The sequence below is a fragment of the Abramis brama genome (assembly GCF_963993115.1).
Source record: "Abramis brama genome assembly, chromosome: 22".
NCBI classification, from domain to species: Eukaryota; Metazoa; Chordata; class Actinopteri; order Cypriniformes; family Leuciscidae; genus Abramis; species Abramis brama.
The window spans coordinates 9344085-9368361 of NC_139984.1; the positions used below are offsets into that span (position 1 = coordinate 9344085).

The 24277-nt window shown below is 39.0% G+C and overlaps 1 protein-coding gene across 6 annotated transcripts; it reads left to right on the top strand.

Annotated features, from left to right (window-relative positions):
* The first annotated feature begins 464 nt into the window (after window positions 1-464).
* On the top strand, window positions 465-23841 carry LOC311073837 (tubby-related protein 1). Of its 6 annotated transcripts, none has more exons than XM_084099853.1 (14): window positions 465-592; window positions 672-705; window positions 5733-5859; window positions 8166-8267; window positions 9809-9928; window positions 11183-11293; window positions 11903-12079; window positions 12294-12373; window positions 12447-12617; window positions 13763-13875; window positions 13962-14070; window positions 14161-14259; window positions 23048-23219; window positions 23444-23708. In XM_084099853.1, exons 1-14 carry the CDS (start codon window positions 546-548, stop codon window positions 23575-23577), a joined length of 1596 nt encoding a protein of 531 aa, XP_083955979.1. In that variant the 5' UTR covers window positions 465-545; the 3' UTR covers window positions 23578-23708. The 6 variants fall into 6 exon arrangements, with proteins under 6 accessions (XP_083955979.1, XP_083955978.1, XP_083955980.1 ...); XM_084099852.1 differs by having other exon boundaries at window positions 468-592; window positions 8163-8267; XM_084099854.1 differs by lacking the exons at window positions 465-592; window positions 672-705 and adding an exon at window positions 2437-2557 and having other exon boundaries at window positions 8163-8267; window positions 23444-23841.
* The last annotated feature ends 436 nt before the right edge of the window (window positions 23842-24277 follow it).

Here is a 24277-nt window from a genome sequence, read left to right on the forward strand (position 1 = left end):
ACAGATTTTGCTATAGTCATCTTTATTATTATTAATACAGCATTATTTTAATGATAAGAACATATGTGTGAGCTTTATGTAGCCAATCCCCTAAAGAGACATGTGGTAGCCTTCTTATTCTGAAGGCAATCCTATTAAATCTTTGCAGGTGGATGGGTAAGACCTCCATTGACTGGTTTTGTTATGGGTAGATTGCTGGTTTGTCTCCCGATGACAGATGGCACACATTTAAAGCTAAATGAATGCTGGGAAACTGTGCTCTCATCTTATTGGCATTTTAAGACGACCAGTAAAACCCAACCTCTATGTTTCCAAGTGCAAAAAGACAACAGTGCAACATTTCTACAATGCGTGTCATAACTTATACTGTAGTCCACGGAAATAAAAGAAAGCAAGATTGGATGGAGAAAAAATGCATAGTACATAGAAAAAGTATAATTACTAGCTGAAATGGAATACTGAGATTATTAATGATCCATTGAGCTTTGGATATTTTATTTGAGAGGAATTCAGAGGTTTTGCTAATCTTCAGTGATCTTCACTTGATGCCTCTGCAGAAAGAGATCTTGAAGGAGGTTTGGACGGAGGACAGGTGAGTAGTGCTTTCTGCTTCACTATAGTTGATATCATAAGTGTGTGTGCTTTGCTGATAATGTTGATTTATCTCTTAGTCTCCCTAATGATGACTCCAAAAGGTCAGTACAGGTGAGTTACACATATATGTGTTTATGTAAGTTTGTGCATGTTTCAATCTATGTCTACACATTCACATTCAAGGGCAAGCATACTTTTATGAGGGTCTGAAAGAGTGAGAACGCATTGAAAACCTTGTTTTATTTTTATTTATTTTTTCATTTAAACTTCAAAAGTTTAAGGATTAAAAACAATTGTAAAAGAAAGAAAAGTTCTTAAGAATTCAGTTCTTTTACTGAAGCTCAAGATGCTCTTTGGATCATTCTCAAGTCATGCTGGAGGACACGGTCATCACGTTTTGCACAAACTTATGGAGCTCAACTGCTGCTGTTATTAAAGAAAAGGGTGACAAACCAAATGCTAAGATATTATGAAATTCATGTTAATTTTTTAATTCAACTTTTCGCTAGGATTAATATCTAGTTCAGTCATGAACCTCCAGAGGGTGCTGACTGACAGGCAATCTGCAAGCAATCACATCATTACCACATGGGACAAGCTGATTGGCCTCTGCTGATTCTGCAGCCAATGAGATTTCGTGCTCAGCATTCAAATAGTCTGGTTTATTGTTTGCTTTAAACTAGACCTGCAGCGCTATCAGAGTTCCTCTGAACCCCTCCACCTCCCCAGCTCCACCTGCCCAGAAGTCTAATCCTTGCCAATTTAAGTATTCAAGTGCAAAAACACATAAAAGGGAACTCAATTCATTACTCAGAATCGCGCACTTAGAAATCCGCATTTCAGACAGAGCACGAATACTGAACTGAGCTCTCTTTCACATCTTCTTGCGCTAAAAACAGACATATTCAAACAAAATTATGTCAAAAAGACATCATCTTGGCCAGTGTCCTCATAAACGTAATCATAGTCATGTTTTGTCATAGTTATGTCTAAAGCGAATGCAAACAGCTGTGAAATAAAACATAAATATCAGTATATTGGATAATAATATCTAAAATTAAAACCGAAATAAAAATTTATACAAACTAATTTGACAGGTTAAAAAAAAAAAAAAACAATAATTTAACTAAAATTAAAATGAAAACAGAAAATATAAAAATGAAAAGTAATTCCAAATATTAATAAAAATACAATAGTATCTCAGTGATACGACGACAACACTACTTTTCACTTAGTGTGTGAAAATCAAGCTTTTAATGTTGTTTAAATGTCTATGTGGTGTTTTTAATATGCTTTAAGACAAACCATGTGTAAATTCATAAGTCATCACCATTGCTGAGTATTTTCTCATTAAAACTGCAGTGAATCAAAGACAGTCTCAAAAACACGCTTTGAAATCGCTGGTGTTTCTGACGTCACAAACTACCTTGTAACCAATCAGATCAACGTGTGATCGTCAACGAGTGGATCTCTGAGCTGGTGTGAGTGAGTGGAGGCGGGGCTAATTTGCATAATCATAGAACCACATATACTAAATGAGGCAAGGGTGTGGAGTTACATTCAAGCTATTTTAAGGCATTAAGGAATTTTCTTTCAAGGACAAAATGTTTAAAAATGTCATTTTGGTGATCAAAGATGAGTTTTAAGGGATAAAATGATTGACTACAGGGGGACTTTAAATGGTTCTGCTGATAATCTAGTGTGTAACGAAGAGCTCTAATTCTGTAGTAGTGTTCAGTAGATGGTACGTTCCTCTTGTGTTGTTTTGGTTGCTCCTGAGGCAGATGGGCTTTGCACTGAATCCTATTATCAACTTCTCTGGACTAAACTAGCTTTCATAATCAGCCACACTGATGCCCACAGCACACACTCATATAAACACACATGACAGCTTCTTCTGCTCTCTTGCCTGGACTTTTACTCTTGAACCGATGTCATCTCAATAACCATGTCTGCAGAGAAGGTACATCTTAACTGTGGCGTCTTATAGCCGAAAAGAGCTTCTAGTTTCTAAATGCAGTTAAAGATGTCTTAAATTTTAATGTATTAAGAGTCCGGATGTTTTAAGCAGTAATGGAACCAATACTAAGAAAATGTTGAACTAGAAGCCACTAAACAAGCCTAAATTTGTTAATACAAGTCTGTTTCTTTGATTAGTTAGTGTTTTCTGTCAGCATACATGTGTCAGTGTTCTTTTGCTGGACGTAATATGTACTAGTTTGTGATTTTCATACTTTTCAAGAGCCTTTTTAACTGCAAATTTGTAATCTCAAGATGGCAGTGCCACAATCCACCTCAAAGACTCATTCTGCCTTGATCCTGTTTACAGGTCCAGATTCTCTAAGATTGTCATTCATTAGTCATCCATAATAATCTATAATCAGATATATTTTCTTATAGTAAAAGTCATTTTGTATCTTAATTTGACAATTAATTTGCTGAATCTGTTATTGGATTCTGTTAAAGGTTTTCTTAAGGGCTGTTTTGAGATTTATCTTTTTCTTTTTGAATAAAATAGCACATAAAAATATGTTCTTATTGGCAATACATTTGGGCTCTTGATTACGTAAGCCAAGGGAGCCCTTTGCCTTTAGGTTAGGTATAGTTCATAGTCTGGAAATTGTTTAATATCTTGATTGACCAAAGTGACTCTTTGATCATCTGACTGATTGTGTCTTCTTATTGGCAAGATTTAGAAAGTCTTTAGAAGAGGAAAGCAATGCTAACCACATTGACTTTCATGGTTCTAGATGGTTCCTGGTATCTGTATATTGGTTAAAATGTTAGGTTAAAATTAAAGTAATAGATCAAATTGAATAATCAATTTAATTTATAATTACCTTTTCATGCCAAAATGTTTCTAGAATTTTTTTTGGTCCCACTTTATTTTAAGTGTCTTTCACTGTAATCTACTAACATTTATTACACGGCTCTATGGAATGCTTGATTCTGATTGGTCAATCGTGCCATCCAGCGGTATGTTATTCCCTGAAAACAGAAACACAGGCTCATCCGGGTTACTGAAGTCAGCAGCGCTGTAAGTTTGCTAGGAACGGTTTTTCCTTGTGGCAGTTTTGCGTTTGTTGTTCTAATGAAATAGCAAAACTCAGTCAAATCAATATTTTGTGTACAGTTATTTAATTATGCCATCCAGTATCGTGGCCTCGCTCTCTATAGTTATACGCATCTCCTGCCATTTTGCAACTATTGTTTTGTACACTGTTGGATTATAAGATAACAAACAGGTATGATTTTAAAACATCTCAAATCAATATCTCTTATCACATAATTATTTATGTGTTGCGAAATGGCGTGTAATAAGGGGTATGACTGTTTACCGTATCCCTTAAATGTCCGTCTAGTTTGAACTTGCTTGCTCCTTTCTCAGCGGAAGCTTTACGCTTAAAGACCTAATACAATATTTTGTCTCAGATGAATATTTCATGTCTAATTATTTACTTATGTGGCAGGTAGCTGCGTAATAAGCGGGATAATGTACATCCAGCCGGTTGTTATCTCAGAATAAACCCCTTCAGGCTGATGCAAGACCCCTCTGTCCTGATCACCCTGTCGGGGGTTTATTCTGAGATAACAGACTGGATGTACATTATCCCTTACTTAAATTAATTATTTGATACAATGAACTTTTTGCATGCATGCATGTTTTTACATTGTACTTATATTTTTTAAATACCTGCATGCAATTACAGCTGTAATTAATTTCTGTAATTACATGTTTGATTACACTGTTGACCTTCCCTTACACCTTAACCAACCCTTAAACCAACCCACACCACCAAACCTGTCCCTAACCTAACCCGAATAATAGCCTCACAAGTGTTTTGAAATTCAACATCAACACAATAAGTACATTGGACCTAACAATTATTATTTTGTGACAGCTAATATAAAGTGTGACCCTTTCTCTGGAATATTTTTGGCATTGGAAATAATACAGAACAGGCTGTAGAACAGGTTTTCCATGTTTAATATTTTTAAATGTTTGTTTTTCAAAAACAGGAAATATTTTATACATGTGTTTCCTTTTTCCTGAGTATCCTGTTACATTTTTAAACAGAAAGGGAGGAGAAAAGTAGCGAGAATATGTCAGAGAGGGGTTGACCGAGGTCACTGGTGCGTGATGGCACTGAAACTCGCTGACCCCAAAGAGTTTCCCCCTGAAATGATGGCATCTACTTAAACATTAACCGTAATTAAAAATGATCCAATCAATATTTCTCAGCCAACCAAGCAGATGTGTTTGGATGTTTCTGTTAAACAGAACCTCACTTACATAGAAAACTGAATCTATTGTGGGTAACGGTCTATGGAGGGATTTTCCATAATGTATGAGTAAAATCCCCATGCCGGCAGAAATCAAGGATCCCACTGTCGATGCTCTTTGTTAAAGAGAGGTCTATAAATACTCATATAAGATTGGAACTAATCAGATTATGTGTTCCCCACTCCGTGCAGTACGGAAGCAGGCTGTGACGTCCGGCCCACATTGTGTAAGAATTAGACTTTCTCCTCCTGCAGCATTCTGTACATAAGAGGTCACGTCTTAAACCAATGTGCCACACCAGTTAAACAGATTTACCCTCCTTTGTTTGACCAATGTTTGAATGTACAGAAAATGTTGATTGTTTGTCCTTAAGAAAGGTGTAGACATGATTATCACACTACAAAGATTACGTGTTTAATGTAAGACTCGTGTCTTTGTGTAAGACGGCATGAATTGGAAGTTGGGTCTTTTCTTCTCCTGAGTACAAACACAATGTAGTTTGGGATTTTGTCCATAGGGAATTGATTGGATGGTTGTTGCTTGCAATTGGTGGATCTCAAGTTGGTCATGCCAGTAAACACACCATCAAAGAAGAGAAGAGAGGGACAAGAGGGAGGAGAAGTTATTTTGATTAAAGATTACAAGAGAACATGAATTTAAAAATGTATTATTTCAAGTAATGTCAATTTCTAAAGTATGTGCATCCTTTTGCTTGCTTTCATTGATGTTTGGCAATGGGTAAGTTTAAAACTATGGCTTACGTTTACACAGCTGTGCACAGAAACGTACAAGCATGTAAAAGAAACACTGTAAATGTAAATGTGATTCATTGTCCTTATTAACAGCCACGTAGAAGACAAAAAAGAAGAAGCCGGAGGCAGATTCTGGAAAGGCCAATGGAGCCGAAGATAAACCGAAAAAGAGCAAAGCTAAAAAGACTGAAGAGATGTCAGACGAGGAGGAGAATACTCCTTCAAAGAGTCAGTCTGATACATTACACATCTCACACAGACATACAGTACAAACCCATACTTTTGCAACTGTTTTGACTTCATGTTTTGACTTAACTCAATTTGGACTTGATTTAAATGATTTGGATGCTCCTTAGGAAATAAAATAATCACCAAAAAATGGTTACATTGACATTGCATTGTCACATGTTCAAGCTTCTTTTATGAGAGAAATACTGTACAGGGGCTACCAAAAAAACAACAAACTTAAAATACAAAAATGAATGAATATCATTTCATTAAGATAACAAAAAAGCATTTTTTTTTTAATCAGTACATTCCACAAAAAGACATTTGTCAGTTTTAAAATGACAGACTTTATTATGGACGTTAGTGGAACATTGGAGTGAATGTGATACTCCACACTCTTAGAAAAAAAGGTTCAGTGGGGTTCTATACAGAACCGTAGGGTTTCGATTTTAACAAATGCATTATGCCACAAATGTTCTATATAAGGAGAAATGTTGTAAATTATTATATAATACATTTTAATGTTTAACAGTTATTAACATTTTTTCTAATGATAAAGTATGTTTATGATCTGTTTAATTGATAACATTTTATTAGCAATAAAAATGAATTAAATTAAAATGAATGAATTAAAACTAAATCCATAAAATGATCCCCTGGTGGAATGCCTTAAAAGGTTATATAGACCTTATTCAGAGCAGCGCCATGACGGGTATGAAAGCGAGGCTGTGAGGGATAGACTTACCGTGTTTTCAATGGCATCTGCTGTAAAAAAAAGCTGTATAAAGCTCTAGGTCACTTATCATTTTCCACAGCTCATATTGTCTGTTTTTTTTTTTGTCTACTGAAATTTCTCGGAAAGATATTTTTGCAGTGTTTTATAAGCAGACTAATCCAAAAACACATTAAATAACAGTACAACCCACTGAAGAGATGTATGTCTATCCCTCACAGCCTCGCTTTCGTTTAAAAATCAAAGATGGCGCTGCTGTGAATAAGGGTTATATACGTAAGCACCTGACAGAACCCTTTAAGGCTCTATATACAGTAGAACCTCTTCTACTAAGAGTGACATCTTTGGTTACTCTGCTAGAACACTTGCGTGAACTCTGGGAGAACTGGCATCATACATCTATTAAAAAAAAAAGAGCTTAGGGATATCACATAGTATAATCCACCAGAAGAGAATCAAGATGCGTGACGTGGAATAAATTAATACAAAGAGACTTTACAGAGAACCACTTTAACTTACATTACACACTAACAATGACGTTGACAACACTGAACCCACTAGAATTGAGGGCTTATATATACACAAGGAATGGTAATCAACAGAACAAGGAACAGGTGCGTTACTGAATCAGAAACCATGGCAAAAAAATGAGAACAAGAACTTGTGACTACATTTACATGCACAACTTTTGTTCCAATCGGACTGAATTCGGACTGAAGTGTTTACATGAATTCTAAAGGTTGATGTGTGCGTTTACAGTATATGTCACAAGCTTCAAATAGGAATTGATTTTTTGACATGCACACACAGCACGAATATACAGAGTTTCCTGCTGTTTGCACATCATAATTATTCTCCTACATTGGTTCTTCATTTGTTTTAAACAGCAGACTTAATATTTATCCATTTCTGGTCATAATTTGGAGACAATGAGCATATGAACCATGGTGCAGTGCTGCTTATATTTATCAGTAAAAATGCCCCTCCCCGCGCCCAAAATCATCTGTGGATGAGAATCCGAAACAAGGACTGGTGGGACGTTGTCCTGCTCCACTTCACAGACTCTGAGTGAAATGAGAATTTTAGGATGACGGGACACTTTATATGACACTTTATTCATCAAGAACAGCTCATTCCGTGCGTCATACGTCATTACGCTATTTCTATGTCATTGCACATGCGCAGTCCTTTCAGTTTCGGTTTTCAATCCGATCAAGTGTTTACATGTTCTCTCGATCGGATTAGAAAAGGAATAAACCACCCTTTTCAATTTGATCTAAAATCGTTCGGATCGAGCTCAGTCGGATCGAGTAAGATGTTTACATGAAGGCTTTTCAGTCCTATTGAGCCGTCAATCCGATTACTAACGGATTATTTGGCTGCATGTAAACGTAGGAACAAGGAACAACAAAACTAAACAGGAAAGGATCGTTATAGGGGCCAGTTGATTATTAAATGACGTTCAGATATTTTTAAGTGCTTAGTGTTAGAACACTTTTTTGGGAGCACTGTCATTTTGTACTAGTGGAATGATCTATGGATGCTAAAACAACTTATTTTCACTTCTCAGCAGAGAGCAAATCAGTAAAGAAAAAGAAAACCGAGAAGGACAAAGAAGAAATAACAGAGAAGAACACAAAAAAGAAGACCAAGAGTACTCCTAAGAAGAAGAAAGGTATAAGTGATTTTTAATCCATCAGTTAGTGCAAATTGATAATCATTAAATTCCATCCATCCATCCATCCATCCATCCATCCATCCATCCATCCATCCATCCATCCATCTATCCATTATCTATACCTCTTGTCCTATGTAGGAAACTTGTCATTCTCTCATGGCATCCCATTGAACTGTATGGTAAAAAGTTATGAAATTTGGTACACAGTCTAAACATTAACCACAGCAATTTAGGAGTCTGTAACTCAATCCCTCTAGCGCCACCAACCGTGAGTTGCACTCACGTTTATGCTAATAACTTTTGAACCGTAAGGGCTCAGAAGAAGCAAAATAATTTTTTTCCTCCGATTCCTTGGCTCAAGACGATTTGATTGACATAATTTTCCGTCATGACATTTTAGATTTTTTTTCCCCATGTCTGCCATTTTGGGCATCAGCCATTTATGTCGTAAAATGCTATATTTTACGAGTGCATTGGTGTATCGTTACAAAACTCGGTATGTGTATTTGACAAAAATACTCAAAAAATTATAATTACATTTTAAAAAATGCCAATAGCTTTTGATTAATTTTGCCTATTGTAATAAAACTTAATAGATTCATTGGGTCATGCCGATAACAGAGATACCAATTTTGCCATAGTCCGCCAAAGTTTCTGTTCACCATTTCTTTCAAACTCCTCCTAGACCATTGCTCTGATTTCCACGAAAATTGTATCAGACCATCTTGACAAAAAAAAGTGGAATTCAAGTTTATTTATCAAACCATTCTTGAATAATGCCCGAACAATTCAACGAAGAGCACGCAAATGGACACAAGACTATATGTCTGCAACCCTTTAGCGTATTCTGACCAAACTTGGTGTGTTATGACAACCATGACCTGTGGGGACCTGCACAGTTTTTTGCTTATAACTTCTAAACAGTTTGACCAAAAATCATAAAACCTGTCTCTTTAGATTCGGTGTAGCATTTCTATTGTATTCATTGAGTCATGCTGAGAGAACATGCATACCAATTTTGCCATAGTCAGCCAAACTTCCTGTTCGCCACTTTGATTTTCTTTAAAAAACTACTTTTTCAAACTCCTCGTTTGTCTGATTTTCATCAAATTAGAGTTAGATCATCTTCAGCCCATGTCGGCAAAAAGTTATGGATTTTATGTCTGTTTTCGTATACTGAATCAACTAATGTGATGGCAAAATGCCAAACTGCATCTAAGTCTGTATCTCTGGAAAGATTTGACATGTTGACACCAAACTTTGTGTGTGTAATTGTCAGCGCCACCTATTGATCAAAAGTAATAAGCAACTATGTCACAGTATAAGTAATTTTATGTATGGGCTTTCAACAATTTTGCTTAAAATTGTCTCCAAATGTCTTTATTCATTTTTGCTGTTGATCTGATGCTCCCTGCCTTGATGTTTAGCTCCTCATTCTGCCACTGTGTTGCTTGCCATGATAACCAACCAAACCCTGCTGGCACCATTTATATGATTTGTTCTTCAAAACTGACGTTTCTAACCGTCATTTTGATTAGATTCTGCTGATGAAGATGATGGGGATGATGAAGAGGAGACCTCACAGAAGAAGACAAAGAAGAAAACCACCAAAGAAAGCTCCCCTGCTGGCACCAAAGAAAAGAAATCAAAGGCCAAAGGTCAGTTGAGCGTATTCACACTTGAATGCATGCTAATGAGCGAGGCCAAGGTTCATTTTGAGCTTTGTTCCATTAGTTTCAACAGCCAAGTGGCATTTATGTTATTATAAGAGTCACTTTGAACTTTGCACTTTGTTGGGGGGTTGAGTGTGTTTTCCATAAAGAGAGTATTTTTGGGTCCGTAAAACAGTTTGAGATTTTTAGGTTTATTTCCCCCCTCAGAGCAAAACACTTCAGGTATCGAATCAGAGGAAACTTAGACAATGGCTTCAGTGTGTGTAACTCTTAATGTGGTTATGTACACATGCATGGGGGTTTGCTGCTCAGGAAGAGGATTAGCTAGATCTCGTGAGCTAAGAAGATTAGCCAGAACAATACGGCAGAGCTGTCTAAAAGATCACCACTCCGGTTTGTCTATGAGCTGAAGTGGGGACTTTCAAGTGAATTTAACTCTTGTTTTTTACTTGTGGTTTTAGGGATTCGTTTGCTTGGCCTCATTTTCCCTGTTGTTAAAAGACAGATGGTGAGCTCCTCGGGGGGTGTCTGATCAAGCCACTCGGATAAGTGGAGAAACGACTTAGACAAATAAAAAAAAAGAAAGTCCAGCTGCTAACTAATGCGTTTTACCAGACAATCTGCAGTGACCTAGATGACTGAAAACATACAAAAGATGACCTCCTCTGGGGGTCCTATTAAAAGCTTCAAGTTTAATGTATGGTGCTGTGGAAACCTTGAAGCATGTTTCAAAAGTTCAACAGTGTTTTTTGATGGAAAAAAAAGAGCGGGGACATTAGAACTAATGGCACTCTGATACTGAGCTATCGCTGTTTTAACATTCATACTGAAAAACTCCCCAGCTAACAGGGAATGTTCTCAGAACTTTGGCTAACATCCTGGAGAGGTTCTCTCAAAGTTATGAACAAACGTTCCAGTAACGTTAATAGAATGTTTGTTCAAAGTTATCTGGTCTTTAATAATGTTCTTGAAACGTTAGCACAAAAAATGTATTTATATATCATTGTTCTTCAAAGAACTGTTCTTCAATTAGAAGCTGTGCTGATTATCTGAAGCTGGCACACCTTAATAACCCCAGGGGAATTCTGGGAACTGGTCCTAACTTGTCACTTAAATACCCTGTGAACGAACTCTACATTGGCTCCAATGACTTAACTCTTAGGTTTTGTTGCAGGCGAGCCATCATTGTAGAAAATACTGAGTTATTTAATTTTTTTCCACAATATATTATCTCTGCAGAGAATAAAGGTGAATCAGAGAGCAAAGGAAAGACATCTAAGGCAAAAAAGGGGCCAGCTTCTATGTTTCAGATAAACGGAGATAAACCAGATTTTATCGCAAAAAAGAAAGGTAATTTCACTTTTCTTAAAACACTGTATATTAATCATTTCACAAAGCTTTTCTGGGTCATATCTCACAAAGAATGTCTGGGTCATATTTCACCTTAAAATCAAATAATTTGCAAAAAATATGAAGCATTTTTTATACGACCATTGCGGTTTTTTGTATTGCTACAATATTTTCAGTACAATTACGAATTCTTGTTTCTGTAAAGTAAAACAAAGATGAATTATTTAAATGAATAAAAACGTAATTTAAAACATATTTTTTTACTGTGATTTAATACACACACACACAAACATCTTGTTTGGGGGAAAAACATTATGTATTGAGTAAAAAAATTAATGAAAAATATATATATATTTTTTTATTGTTCTGAAAATTATGTTAAAATTCAAATATATATCTACAAGTGTTGACTTAATTTTTTATGCAATATATAATTTAAATATACATTTTGTGTTGGGGTCAAATATGACTTGGACATTTCTTGGAGTGTATAATTAAATAATTAGTAATACAATAAAAAGAAAATGCATGCATAGTGGGACCATAGTGTTTTGATAGATTATTATTAATAAAAGGTGTAATTGTCAAATTTGCTGACTGGAACTTAAGCATCTGCTCCAGCCATTATGTCCGACAGCGATGAGAGTGAGCCAGAGACTAAACCCAGCAAGAGCAAAAAGAAATCCACTGCCAACACCACCTCCATGTTTCAAGCTGGAGACAAAGACAAAGACAAGAAGAAAGACAAGAGTAATAAGGACAAAGAGAAGAATAACAAGAAAAAGAGTAAGTGAAAGTCTTTTATATAAAATGTTTGTTTGTAAAGATAACCACATGTGCTTCCCCACAAGGTGAACTGTTAAAAATAAATCTTTACTTATCTAAATTAAAATTTTCATACGATCCCTATAATTTCACATTTATTTATTATAAAGATAACAACTTAAAGACAAAATAACGTTCATTCCTTTAAGCTGCTTATAAATGCTTCTCATTTTAGACGCTGCTAAATCTGATGAAAGTGATGATGATACAGAAGTGCCCAAAAAGAAGAAAGGCAAAGGAAAGAAAAGTAAAAAGGTAAGACTCCTGTAAATTGAGGCAATGTCATCCTGAGGCAAAGATCTGAATAGTAAAATCTCTTTTGTGACAGGAGGAGGAGAGGCCTCCATCACCGGAGATTGAGTTCGATGACCTTGAGGAGTTTGTTCTTCAGTCTGCGCCTCAGGGAACCACCATCAAGTGTAAACTGACGCGAGATAAGCGTGGGATGGACAGAGGCTTCTACCCCACCTATTACCTCCATTTAGACAACGAGAAGAAGGTGACTTGCACACTCTTAGCTCAAAATCTTGCAGAACTACTGACAATTCTACAAGGTTTTGTAGTGAATAAGAGGATATTGTATCAATATTTTGAAATGCATGGCTCTACTAAGGATATGTGAACAAATTATAAATTAGGGGTGGGGTTAACAGTTAATCCTGGGTATTCAAAAGCAGACATTTCACACTGTTCATCCCTAAATCCTGGGTTAACATCCTTATTTGCAAATTTGCAGTGTCAGTAGCTTGATAGTATGATTACATAAAGGCTCTAGAATTGCACATACACTACCAGTCAAAAGTTTTGAAAAAACCCCAGCAATATTGTGAAATATTATTACAATTTAAAACAGCTGTTTTCTATGTGAATATATAGTAAAGTGTCATTTATTCCTGTGATCAAAGCTGAATTTTCAGCATCATTACTCCAGTCTTCAGTGTCACATGATCCTTTAGAAATCATTCTAATATGATGATTTGATGCTCAAGAAACATTTCTGATTATTATCAATGTTGAAAACAGTTATTTTAACTTAATATAAAATTAAAAAGAACAGCATTTATCTGAAATAGAATGTTTTTGTAACATTAAATACTACAGTTCAAATCAAAAGTTTAAGGGTCAGTAATAATTTTTATTTTACTTTTTGGGGGATAGAAATAATATAAATCAATACTTTTATCCATCAAGGATTAATTAAATTGATCAAAAGTTACAGTGAAGACATTTATAATGTTACAAATGATTCTATTTCAAATAAATGCGGTTCTTTTGAACTTTCTATTCATCAAAGAATCCTGAGAAAAATGTACACAACTGTTTTCAACATTGATAATAATAATGAATGTTTTTTGAGCATATTAGAGTGATTTCTGAAGGATCATGTGACATTAAGACTGGAGAAATGATGCAGAAAATTCAGCTTCACTGGAATAAATTACATTTTAAAATATATTACAATAGTTATATTAAATTGTCATAATATTTAACAATATTATGTTTTTTTTTTTTTTTAATCAACTAAATGCAGCCTTGGTGAGCAGAAGAGACTTCTTTTAAAAACACCAATGAGGTTCAACAGTGTGAAAAGCTCTATTGATGACTAACTAGGGACCCTCTCTTCCATTTCACTCCGTCCTGCAGGTCTTCCTATTGGCTGGTCGAAAAAGAAAAAAGAGTGCAACGTCAAATTATTTGATATCCATAGATGCCACTGACCTGTCACGGGGAGGAGATAATTTTATCGGAAAGCTGAGGTAACTCATCTGATATAAAATGTACGCAAAATAAGTATGATTGCTGAGCTCACTTTTTTTTGTTTTGTGGTTTCTATTCTTTTTAGGTCCAATCTCATGGGTACCAAGTTCACAGTGTTTGACAACGGTCTCAACCCTGACCGGGCCCTCAGGGACATGTCTAACGCCCGGCAAGAGCTAGCGGCTATCATTTACGTGAGTGCTCACTTCAGTTCCTCCACAGTCGATCTGGAGGTTGGATAATCCTTTAGAAGTTTTAAAGTGGATACTGGTGTTTCTGTCCAGGAGACAAATGTGTTGGGGTTTAAAGGGCCCAGAAAAATGACTGTGATCATCCCAGGCATGGATGACGACAACGAGCGAGTGCCGATATGTCCACGAACAGTGAGTTCAGTTGCTGCTATATCTGACTCTGACATGCTACAACAAAGTCAAGCAAATAAATTCACAAGAAAGGCTCATTCACATTGGAAAAATGTGCTTTATCTCATTTTTTTCATCAAGACTTCCCCTGACTTTTTGAAGTCAGTTACATAAAATGGTAGATTGGTTTAATTAGAATTAGAAAGTAAGATGGATTACCCATTGGTTTACTGCTAATTGGTCAAACTAGGCTTTTATTCACATATAAACATTCATCAACTCACACATCAGTTGTGGCAAACGGAAGCTCAAGCAAGTTCGCTTGATATACAAGAATGTATACCAATGAGTTTCATTCTCGTGTTACGCAAGACGTTTGAGCTTCTGCAAGAACCAATGAAGTTCATTCTCGTGTTACGCAGGACGTTTGAGCTTCAGCAAGAACCAATGAGGTTCACTCTTGTGTTACGCAGCACGTTTGAGCTTCTTCAAGAACCAATGAGGTTCATTCTCGTGTTACGCAGCGCGTTTGAGCTTCTGCAAGAACCAATGAGGTTCATTCTCGTGTTACGCAGCACGTTTGAGCTTCTTCAAGAACCAATGAAGTTCACTCTCGTGTTACGCAGCGCGTTTGAGCTTCACCAAGAACCAATGAGGTTAATTCTCGTGTTACGCAGCGCGTTTGAGCTTCAGCAAGAACCAATGAAGTTCATTCTCGTGTTACGCAGCACGTTTAAGCTTCCTCAAGAACCAATGAAGTTCATTCTCGTGTTACGCAGCACGTTTAAGCTTCTGCAAGAACCAATGAGGTTCATTCTCGTGTTACGCAGCACGTTTGAGCTTCTTCAAGAACCAATGAAGTTCATTCTCGTGTTACGCAGCGCGTTTGAGCTTCAGCAAGAACCAATGAAGTTCATTCTCGTGTTACGCAGCACGTTTAAGCTTCTGCAAGAACCAATGAGGTTCATTCTCGTGTTACACAGCGCGTTTGAGCTTCCTCAAGAACCAATGAAGTTCATTCTCGTGTTACGCAGCACGTTTAAGCTTCCTCAAGAACCAATGAAGTTCATTCTCGTGTTACGCAGCGTGTTTGAGCTTCTGCAAGAACCAATGAGGTTCATTCTTGTGTTACGCAGCACGTTTGAGCTTCTTCAAGAACCAATGAAGTTCACTCTCGTGTTACGCAGCGCGTTTGAGCTTCACCAAGAACCAATGAGGTTCATTCTCGTGTTACGCAGCGCGTTTGAGCTTCAGCAAGAACCAATGAGGTTCATTCTTGTGTTACGCAGCACGTTTAAGCTTCCTCAAGAACCAATGAAGTTCATTCTCGTGTTACGCAGCACGTTTGAGCTTCCGCAAGAACCAATGAGGTTCATTCTCGTGTTACGCAGCACGTTTGAGCTTCTTCAAGAACCAATGAAGTTCATTCTCGTGTTACGCAGCGCGTTTGAGCTTCTGCAAGAACCAATGAGGTTCATTCTCGTGTTATGCAGCACGTTTGAGCTTCCGCAAGAACCAATGAGGTTCATTCTCGTGTTACGCAGCACGTTTGAGCTTCTTCAAGAACCAATGAAGTTCACTCTCGTGTTACGCAGCGCGTTTGAGCTTCACCAAGAACCAATGAGGTTCATTCTCGTGTTACGCAGCGCGTTTGAGCTTCACCAAGAACCAATGAGGTTCATTCTTGTGTTACGCAGCACGTTTAAGCTTCCGCAAGAACCAATGAGGTTCATTCTCGTGTTACGCAGCACGTTTGAGCTTCACCAAGAACCAATGAGGTTCATTCTCGTGTTACGCAGCACGTTTGAGCTTCTTCAAGAACCAATGAAGTTCATTCTCGTGTTACACAGCACGTTTGAGCTTCCTCAAGAACCAATGAAGTTCATTCTCGTGTTACGCAGCACATTTAAGCTTCCGCAAGAACCAATGAGGTTCATTCTCGTGTTACGCAGCACGTTTGAGCTTCACCAAGAACCAATGAGGTTCATTCTCGTGTTACGCAGCACGTTTGAGCTTCTTCAAGAACCAATGAAGTTCATTCTCGTGTTACACAGCACGTTTGAGCTTCCGCAAGAACCAATGAGGTTCATTCTCGTGTTACGCAGCACGTTTGAGCTTCCGCAAAAACCAATGAGTTTCATTCTCGTGTTACGCAGCACGTTTGAGCTTCTTCAAGAACCAATGAGGTTCATTCTCGTGTTATGCAGCACGTTTGAGCTTCCTCAAGAACCAATGAAGTTCATTCTCGTGTTACGCAGCACGTTTGAGCTTCCTCAAGAACCAATGAAGTTCATTATCGTGTTACGCAGCACGTTTGAGCTTCAGCAAGAACCAATGAGGTTTATTCTCGTGTTGCGCAGCACGTTTGAGCTTCCTCAAGAACCAATGAAGTTCATTCTCGTGTTACGCAGCACGTTTGAGCTTCCTCAAGAACCAATGAAGTTCATTCTCGTGTTACGCAGCACGTTTGAGCTTCTTCAAGAACCAATGAAGTTCATTCTTGTGTTACGCAGCACGTTTAAGCTTCCGCAAGAACCAATGAGGTTCATTCTCGTGTTACGCAGCACGTTTGAGCTTCACCAAGAACCAATGAGGTTCATTCTCGTGTTACGCAGCACGTTTGAGCTTCTTCAAGAACCAATGAAGTTCATTCTCGTGTTACACAGCACGTTTGAGCTTCCTCAAGAACCAATGAAGTTCATTCTCGTGTTACGCAGCACATTTAAGCTTCCGCAAGAACCAATGAGGTTCATTCTCGTGTTACGCAGCACGTTTGAGCTTCACCAAGAACCAATGAGGTTCATTCTCGTGTTACGCAGCACGTTTGAGCTTCTTCAAGAACCAATGAAGTTCATTCTCGTGTTACACAGCACGTTTGAGCTTCCGCAAGAACCAATGAGGTTCATTCTCGTGTTACGCAGCACGTTTGAGCTTCCGCAAAAACCAATGAGTTTCATTCTCGTGTTACGCAGCACGTTTGAGCTTCTTCAAGAACCAATGAGGTTCATTCTCGTGTTATGCAGCACGTTTGAGCTTCCTCAAGAACCAATGAAGTTCATTCTCGTGTTACGCAGCACGTTTGAGCTTCCTCAAGAACCAATGAAGTTCATTATCGTGTTACGCAGCACGTTTGAGCTTCAGCAAGAACCAATGAGGTTTATTCTCGTGTTGCGCAGCACGTTTGAGCTTCCTCAAGAACCAATGAAGTTCATTCTCGTGTTACGCAGCACGTTTGAGCTTCCTCAAGAACCAATGATGTTCATTCTCGTGTTACGCAGCACGTTTGAGCTTCTGCAAGAACCAATGAGGTTCATTCTCGTGTTACACAGCGCGTTTGAGCTTCCTCAAGAACCAATGAAGTTCATTCTCGTGTTACGCAGCACGTTTAAGCTTCCTCAAGAACCAATGAAGTTCATTCTCGTGTTACGCAGCGTGTTTGAGCTTCTGCAAGAACCAATGAGGTTCATTCTCGTGTTACGCAGCACGTTTGAGCTTCCTCAAGAACCAATGAAGTTCATTCTCGTGTTACGCAGCACGTTTGAGCTTCTGCAAGAACCAATGAGGTTCATTCTCGTGTTACACAGCGCGTTTGAGCTTCCTCAAGAACCAATGAAGTTCATTCTCGTGTTACGCAGCACGTTTAAGCTTCCTCAAGAACCAATGAAGTTCATTCTCGTGTTACGCAGCGTGTTTGAGCTTCTGCAAGAACCAATGAGGTTCATTCTCGTGTTACGCAGCACGTTTGAGCTTCTTCAAGAACCAATGAAGTTCACTCTCGTGTTACGCAGCGCGTTTGAGCTTCACCAAGAACCAATGAGGTTCATTCTCGTGTTACGCAGCGCGTTTGAGCTTCAGCAAGAACCAATGAGGTTCATTCTTGTGTTACGCAGCACGTTTAAGCTTCCTCAAGAACCATTGAAGTTCATTCTCGTGTTACGCAGCACGTTTGAGCTTCCGCAAGAACCAATGAGGTTCATTCTCGTGTTACGCAGCACGTTTGAGCTTCTTCAAGAACCAATGAAGTTCATTCTCGTGTTACGCAGCGCGTTTGAGCTTCTGCAAGAACCAATGAGGTTCATTCTCGTGTTATGCAGCACGTTTGAGCTTCCGCAAGAACCAATGAGGTTCATTCTCGTGTTACGCAGCACGTTTGAGCTTCTTCAAGAACCAATGAAGTTCACTCTCGTGTTACGCAGCGCGTTTGAGCTTCACCAAGAACCAATGAGGTTCATTCTCGTGTTACGCAGCGCGTTTGAGCTTCACCAAGAACCAATGAGGTTCATTCTTGTGTTACGCAGCACGTTTAAGCTTCCGCAAGAACCAATGAGGTTCATTCTCGTGTTACGCAGCACGTTTGAGCTTCACCAAGAACCAATGAGGTTCATTCTCGTGTTACGCAGCACGTTTGAGCTTCTTCAAGAACCAATGAAGTTCATTCTCGTGTTACACAGCACGTTTGAGCTTCCTCAAGAACCAATGAAGTTCATTCTCGTGTTACGCAGCACATTTAAGCTTCCGCAAGAACCAATGAGGTTCATTCTCGTGTTACGCAGCACGTTTGAGCTTCACCAAGAACCAATGAGGTTCATTCTCGTGTTACGCAGCACGTTTGAGCTTCTTCAAGAACCAATGAAGTTCATTCTCGTGTTACACAGCACGTTTGAGCTTCCGCAAGAACCAATGAGGTTCATTCTCGTGTTACGCAGCACGTTTGAGCTTCCGCAAAAACCAATGAGTTTCATTCTCGTGTTACGCAGCACGTTTGAGCTTCTTCAAGAACCAATGAGGTTCATTCTCGTGTTATGCAGCACGTTTGAGCTTCCTCAAGAACCAATGAAGTTCATTCTCGTGTTACGCAGCACGTTTGAGCTTCCTCAAGAACCAATGAAGTTCATTATCGTGTTACGCAGCACGTTTGAGCTTCAGCAAGAACCAATGAGGTTTATTCTCGTGTTGCGCAGCACGTTTGAGCTTCCTCAAGAACCAATGAAGTTCATTCTCGTGTTACGCAGCACGTTTGAGCTTCCTCAAGAACCAATGAAGTTCATTCTCGTGTTACGCAGCACGTTTGAGCTTCTGCAAGAACCAATGAGGTTCATTCTCGTGTTACGCAGCACGTTTGAGCTTCTTCAAGAACCAATGAGGTTCATTCTCGTGTTATGCAGCACGTTTGAGCTTCCGCAAAAACCAATGAGTTTCATTCTCGTGTTACGCAGCACGTTTGAGCTTCTTCAAGAACCAATGAGGTTCATTCTCGTGTTATGCAGCACGTTTGAGCTTCCTCAAGAACCAATGAAGTTCATTCTCGTGTTACGCAGCACGTTTGAGCTTCAGCAAGAACCAATGAAGTTCATTCTCGTGTTACGCAGCACGTTTGAGCTTCCTCAAGAACCAATGAAGTTCATTCTCGTGTTACGCAGCACGTTTGAGCTTCTGCAAGACCCAATGAGGTTCATTCTCGTGTTACGCAGCACGTTTGAGCTTCAGCAAGAACCAATGAGGTTCATTCTCGTGTTGCGCAGCACGTTTGAGCTTCCTCAAGAACCAATGAAGTTCATTCTCGTGTTACGCAGCACGTTTGAGCTTCTGCAAGAACCAATGAGGTTCATTCTCGTGTTACGCAGCACGTTTGAGCTTCAGCAAGAACCAATGAGGTTCATTCTCGTGTTACTCAGCACGTTTGAGCTTCAGCAAGAATCAATGAGGTTCATTCTCGTGTTACGCAGCACGTTTGAGCTTCAGCAAGAACCAATGAAGTTCATTCTCTCGTTACGCATCACGTTTGAGCTTCTGCAAGAACCAATGAGGTTCATTCTCGTGTTACGCAGCACGTTTGAGCTTCAGCAAGAACCAATGAGGTTCATTCTCGTGTTACGCAGCACGTTTGAGCTTCAGCAAGAACCAATGAGGTTCATTCTCGTGTTATGCAGCACGTTTGAGCTTCCGCAAGAACCAATGAGGTTCATTCTCGTGTTACGCAGCACGTTTGAGCTTCTTCAAGAACCAATGAAGTTCACTCTCGTGTTACGCAGCGCGTTTGAGCTTCACCAAGAACCAATGAGGTTCATTCTCGTGTTACGCAGCGCGTTTGAGCTTCACCAAGAACCAATGAGGTTCATTCTCGTGTTACTCAGCACGTTTGAGCTTCACCAAGAACCAATGAGGTTCATTCTCGTCTTACGCAGCGCGTTTGAGCTTCAGCAAGAACCAATGAGGTTCATTCTTGTGTTACGCAGCACGTTTAAGCTTCCTCAAGAACCAATGAAGTTCATTCTCGTGTTACGCAGCACGTTTGAGCTTCCGCAAGAACCAATGAGGTTCATTCTCGTGTTACGCAGCACGTTTGAGCTTCTTCAAGAACCAATGAAGTTCATTCTCGTGTTACGCAGCGCGTTTGAGCTTCTGCAAGAACCAATGAGGTTCATTCTCGTGTTATGCAGCACGTTTGAGCTTCCGCAAGAACCAATGAGGTTCATTCTCGTGTTACGCAGCACGTTTGAGCTTCTTCAAGAACCAATGAAGTTCACTCTCGTGTTACGCAGCGCGTTTGAGCTTCACCAAGAACCAATGAGGTTCATTCTCGTGTTACGCAGCGCGTTTGAGCTTCACCAAGAACCAATGAGGTTCATTCTTGTGTTACGCAGCACGTTTAAGCTTCCGCAAGAACCAATGAGGTTCATTCTCGTGTTACGCAGCACGTTTGAGCTTCACCAAGAACCAATGAGGTTCATTCTCGTGTTACGCAGCACGTTTGAGCTTCTTCAAGAACCAATGAAGTTCATTCTCGTGTTACACAGCACGTTTGAGCTTCCTCAAGAACCAATGAAGTTCATTCTCGTGTTACGCAGCACATTTAAGCTTCCGCAAGAACCAATGAGGTTCATTCTCGTGTTACGCAGCACGTTTGAGCTTCACCAAGAACCAATGAGGTTCATTCTCGTGTTACGCAGCACGTTTGAGCTTCTTCAAGAACCAATGAAGTTCATTCTCGTGTTACACAGCCCGTTTGAGCTTCCGCAAGAACCAATGAGGTTCATTCTCGTGTTACGCAGCACGTTTGAGCTTCCGCAAAAACCAATGAGTTTCATTCTCGTGTTACGCAGCACGTTTGAGCTTCTTCAAGAACCAATGAGGTTCATTCTCGTGTTATGCAGCACGTTTGAGCTTCCTCAAGAACCAATGAAGTTCATTCTCGTGTTACGCAGCACGTTTGAGCTTCCTCAAGAACCAATGAAGTTCATTATCGTGTTACGCAGCACGTTTGAGCTTCAGCAAGAACCAATGAGGTTTATTCTCGTGTTGCGCAGCACGTTTGAGCTTCCTCAAGAACCAATGAAGTTCATTCTCGTGTTACGCAGCACGTTTGAGCTTCCTCAAGAACCAATGAAGTTCATTCTCGTGTTACGCAGCACGTTTGAGCTTCTGCAAGAACCAATGAGGTTCATTCTCGTGTTACGCAGCACGTTTGAGCTTCTTCAAGAACCAATGAGGTTCATTCTCGTGTTATGCAGCACGTTTGAGCTTCCGCAAAAACCAATGAGTTTCATTCTCGTGTTACGCAGCACGTTTGAGCTTCTTCAAGAACCAATGAGGTTCATTCTCGTGTTATGCAGCACGTTTGAGCTTCCTCAAGAACCAATGAAGTTCATTCTCGTGTTACGCAGCACGTTTGAGCTTCAGCAAGAACCAATGAAGTTCATTCTCGTGTTACGCAGCACGTTTGAGCTTCCTCAAGAACCAATGAAGTTCATTCTCGTGTTACGCAGCACGTTTGAGCTTCTGCAAGAACCAATGAGGTTCATTCTCGTGTTACGCAGCACGTTTGAGCTTCAGCAAGAACCAATGAGGTTCATTCTCGTGTTGCGCAGCACGTTTGAGCTTCCTCAAGAACCAATGAAGTTCATTCTCGTGTTACGCAGCACGTTTGAGCTTCTGCAAGAACCAATGAGGTTCATTCTCGTGTTACGCAGCACGTTTGAGCTTCAGCAAGAACCAATGAGGTTCATTCTCGTGTTACTCAGCACGTTTGAGCTTCAACAAGAATCAATGAGGTTCATTCTCGTGTTACGCAGCACGTTTGAGCTTCAGCAAGAACCAATGAAGTTCATTCTCTCGTTACGCATCACGTTTGAGCTTCTGCAAGAACCAATGAGGTTCATTCTCGTGTTACGCAGCACGTTTGAGCTTCAGCAAGAACCAATGAGGTTCATTCTCGTGTTACTCAGCACGTTTGAGCTTCAGCAAGAACCAATGAGGTTCATTCTCGTGTTACGCAGCACGTTTGAGCTTCAGTAAGAACCAATGAAGTTCATTCTCGCGTTACGCATCACGTTTGAGCTTCTGCAAGAACCAATGAGGTTCATTCTCGTGTTACGCACAGTAAACCAAAGCTAAATTATCTATAATATGAAAGTAGAATTTTCACCTTTGAAGAATTTTTTTAGTCGATGTTTAATTTAATTTAGTTTACTAACCATAAATAAAGACGACTTTAAATGCGTATGCATCATATTTTCTCTTATGTACCAACGACAGAAAAATTTATAAAACCCACAATAATTTCTGCAGTCATTGAAGCTAGCCAGTATATGTTCTGCACATCAACACTCTGGGGTCAAGTGAAAATACTACTTGTTTTTTTGTTTGGGCAGTGTTATTTGCTTTTAGTAAAACTGAACTAAAGAAACCATAATTTTCGATTAGACATATAAAAAAATGCACTTTAAATAAATGACACGGCCTTTTCACTGTTTTCAGTGTACAATGACCAATTCGTTCATGCACAACAATTTTGTTATTTTACCTAAAGGACAACGACAATATACTCATGCGCTACCAGAACAGACAGATGGACAACCTGATTGAACTCCACAACAAAACTCCAGTTTGGAACGACGACACAGCTTCCTATGTCCTCAACTTCTCTGGACGGGTCACACAGGCCTCTGTCAAGAACTTCCAAATCGTCCACATCAAAGACAGTGAGTGAGACTGCTGATATTGCCATTCCTGTCAATGTCCTTTACCTCTACAACTGGGCTTACACAAATGTTACAACTTTTCAATAGGACAAAATGTCACAAATTGAACATTTTTATCATATGTTGTGTTGATAATTCTATATTATGCTGGAATTGTGCTGGTTTTGGAATTGTAACGATGAATGTAAAAACTCTAACCTTACTGCAAATGCTCTCTTTTTCAGATAGCTACATTGTGATGCAGTTTGGAAGGGTGGCAGATGATATGTTCACTCTGGACTATAATTACCCCATGTGTGCAGTTCAAGCCTTTGCTATCGCTCTGTCCAGCTTTGATGGCAAATTGGCCTGCGAATGAACACGAGGCACAGCATTATATGACCAAGAGTCACATCTTTGCAGTCAACACAGAATAACTTCATCATCAGTGTGGAAGATGAAGAAAGATGTGCTATCTGATAACGTGGGACATTTTTATAATTTTCGCTGTGCCTGAATGCGATTGGGATACATTTAGCTCAGATGCAGAACAAGAACTGACACCAATGCTAGGCATTACATATACACATGTGCTGCATAGATGCATGGGACGAATGCAGGCTACATAAAATGACTGAAAGACTATTTGATTATATTGAGATTTATGAATGTGTGGATTTTTTATATCAAAAGTAAATGATGAATGCAACGTACCTTTTTATCTCTAACACCTGAGGTGCAAAACAAATGAAAACATTTATATACAGTTGTGGTCAGAAGTAATGGCACCCCTGGTAAATATGATCAAAAAGGGCTGTAAAAAAGAAATCTGCATTGTTTATCCTTTTGATCTCTCATTCAAAAAATCGCACAAATCTAACCTTTCATTGAAGTAAAAGAATTGAAAGTGGGGGGTACATCACATTATGAAACGCTGGCCATAATTATATTTTTGAATGAAAGATCAAAAGGATAAACAATGCAGATTTATTTTTTACAGCCATTTTGATCATATTTACCAGGGGTGCCATTAATTCTGACATTGCTATATATATATATATATATATATATATATATAT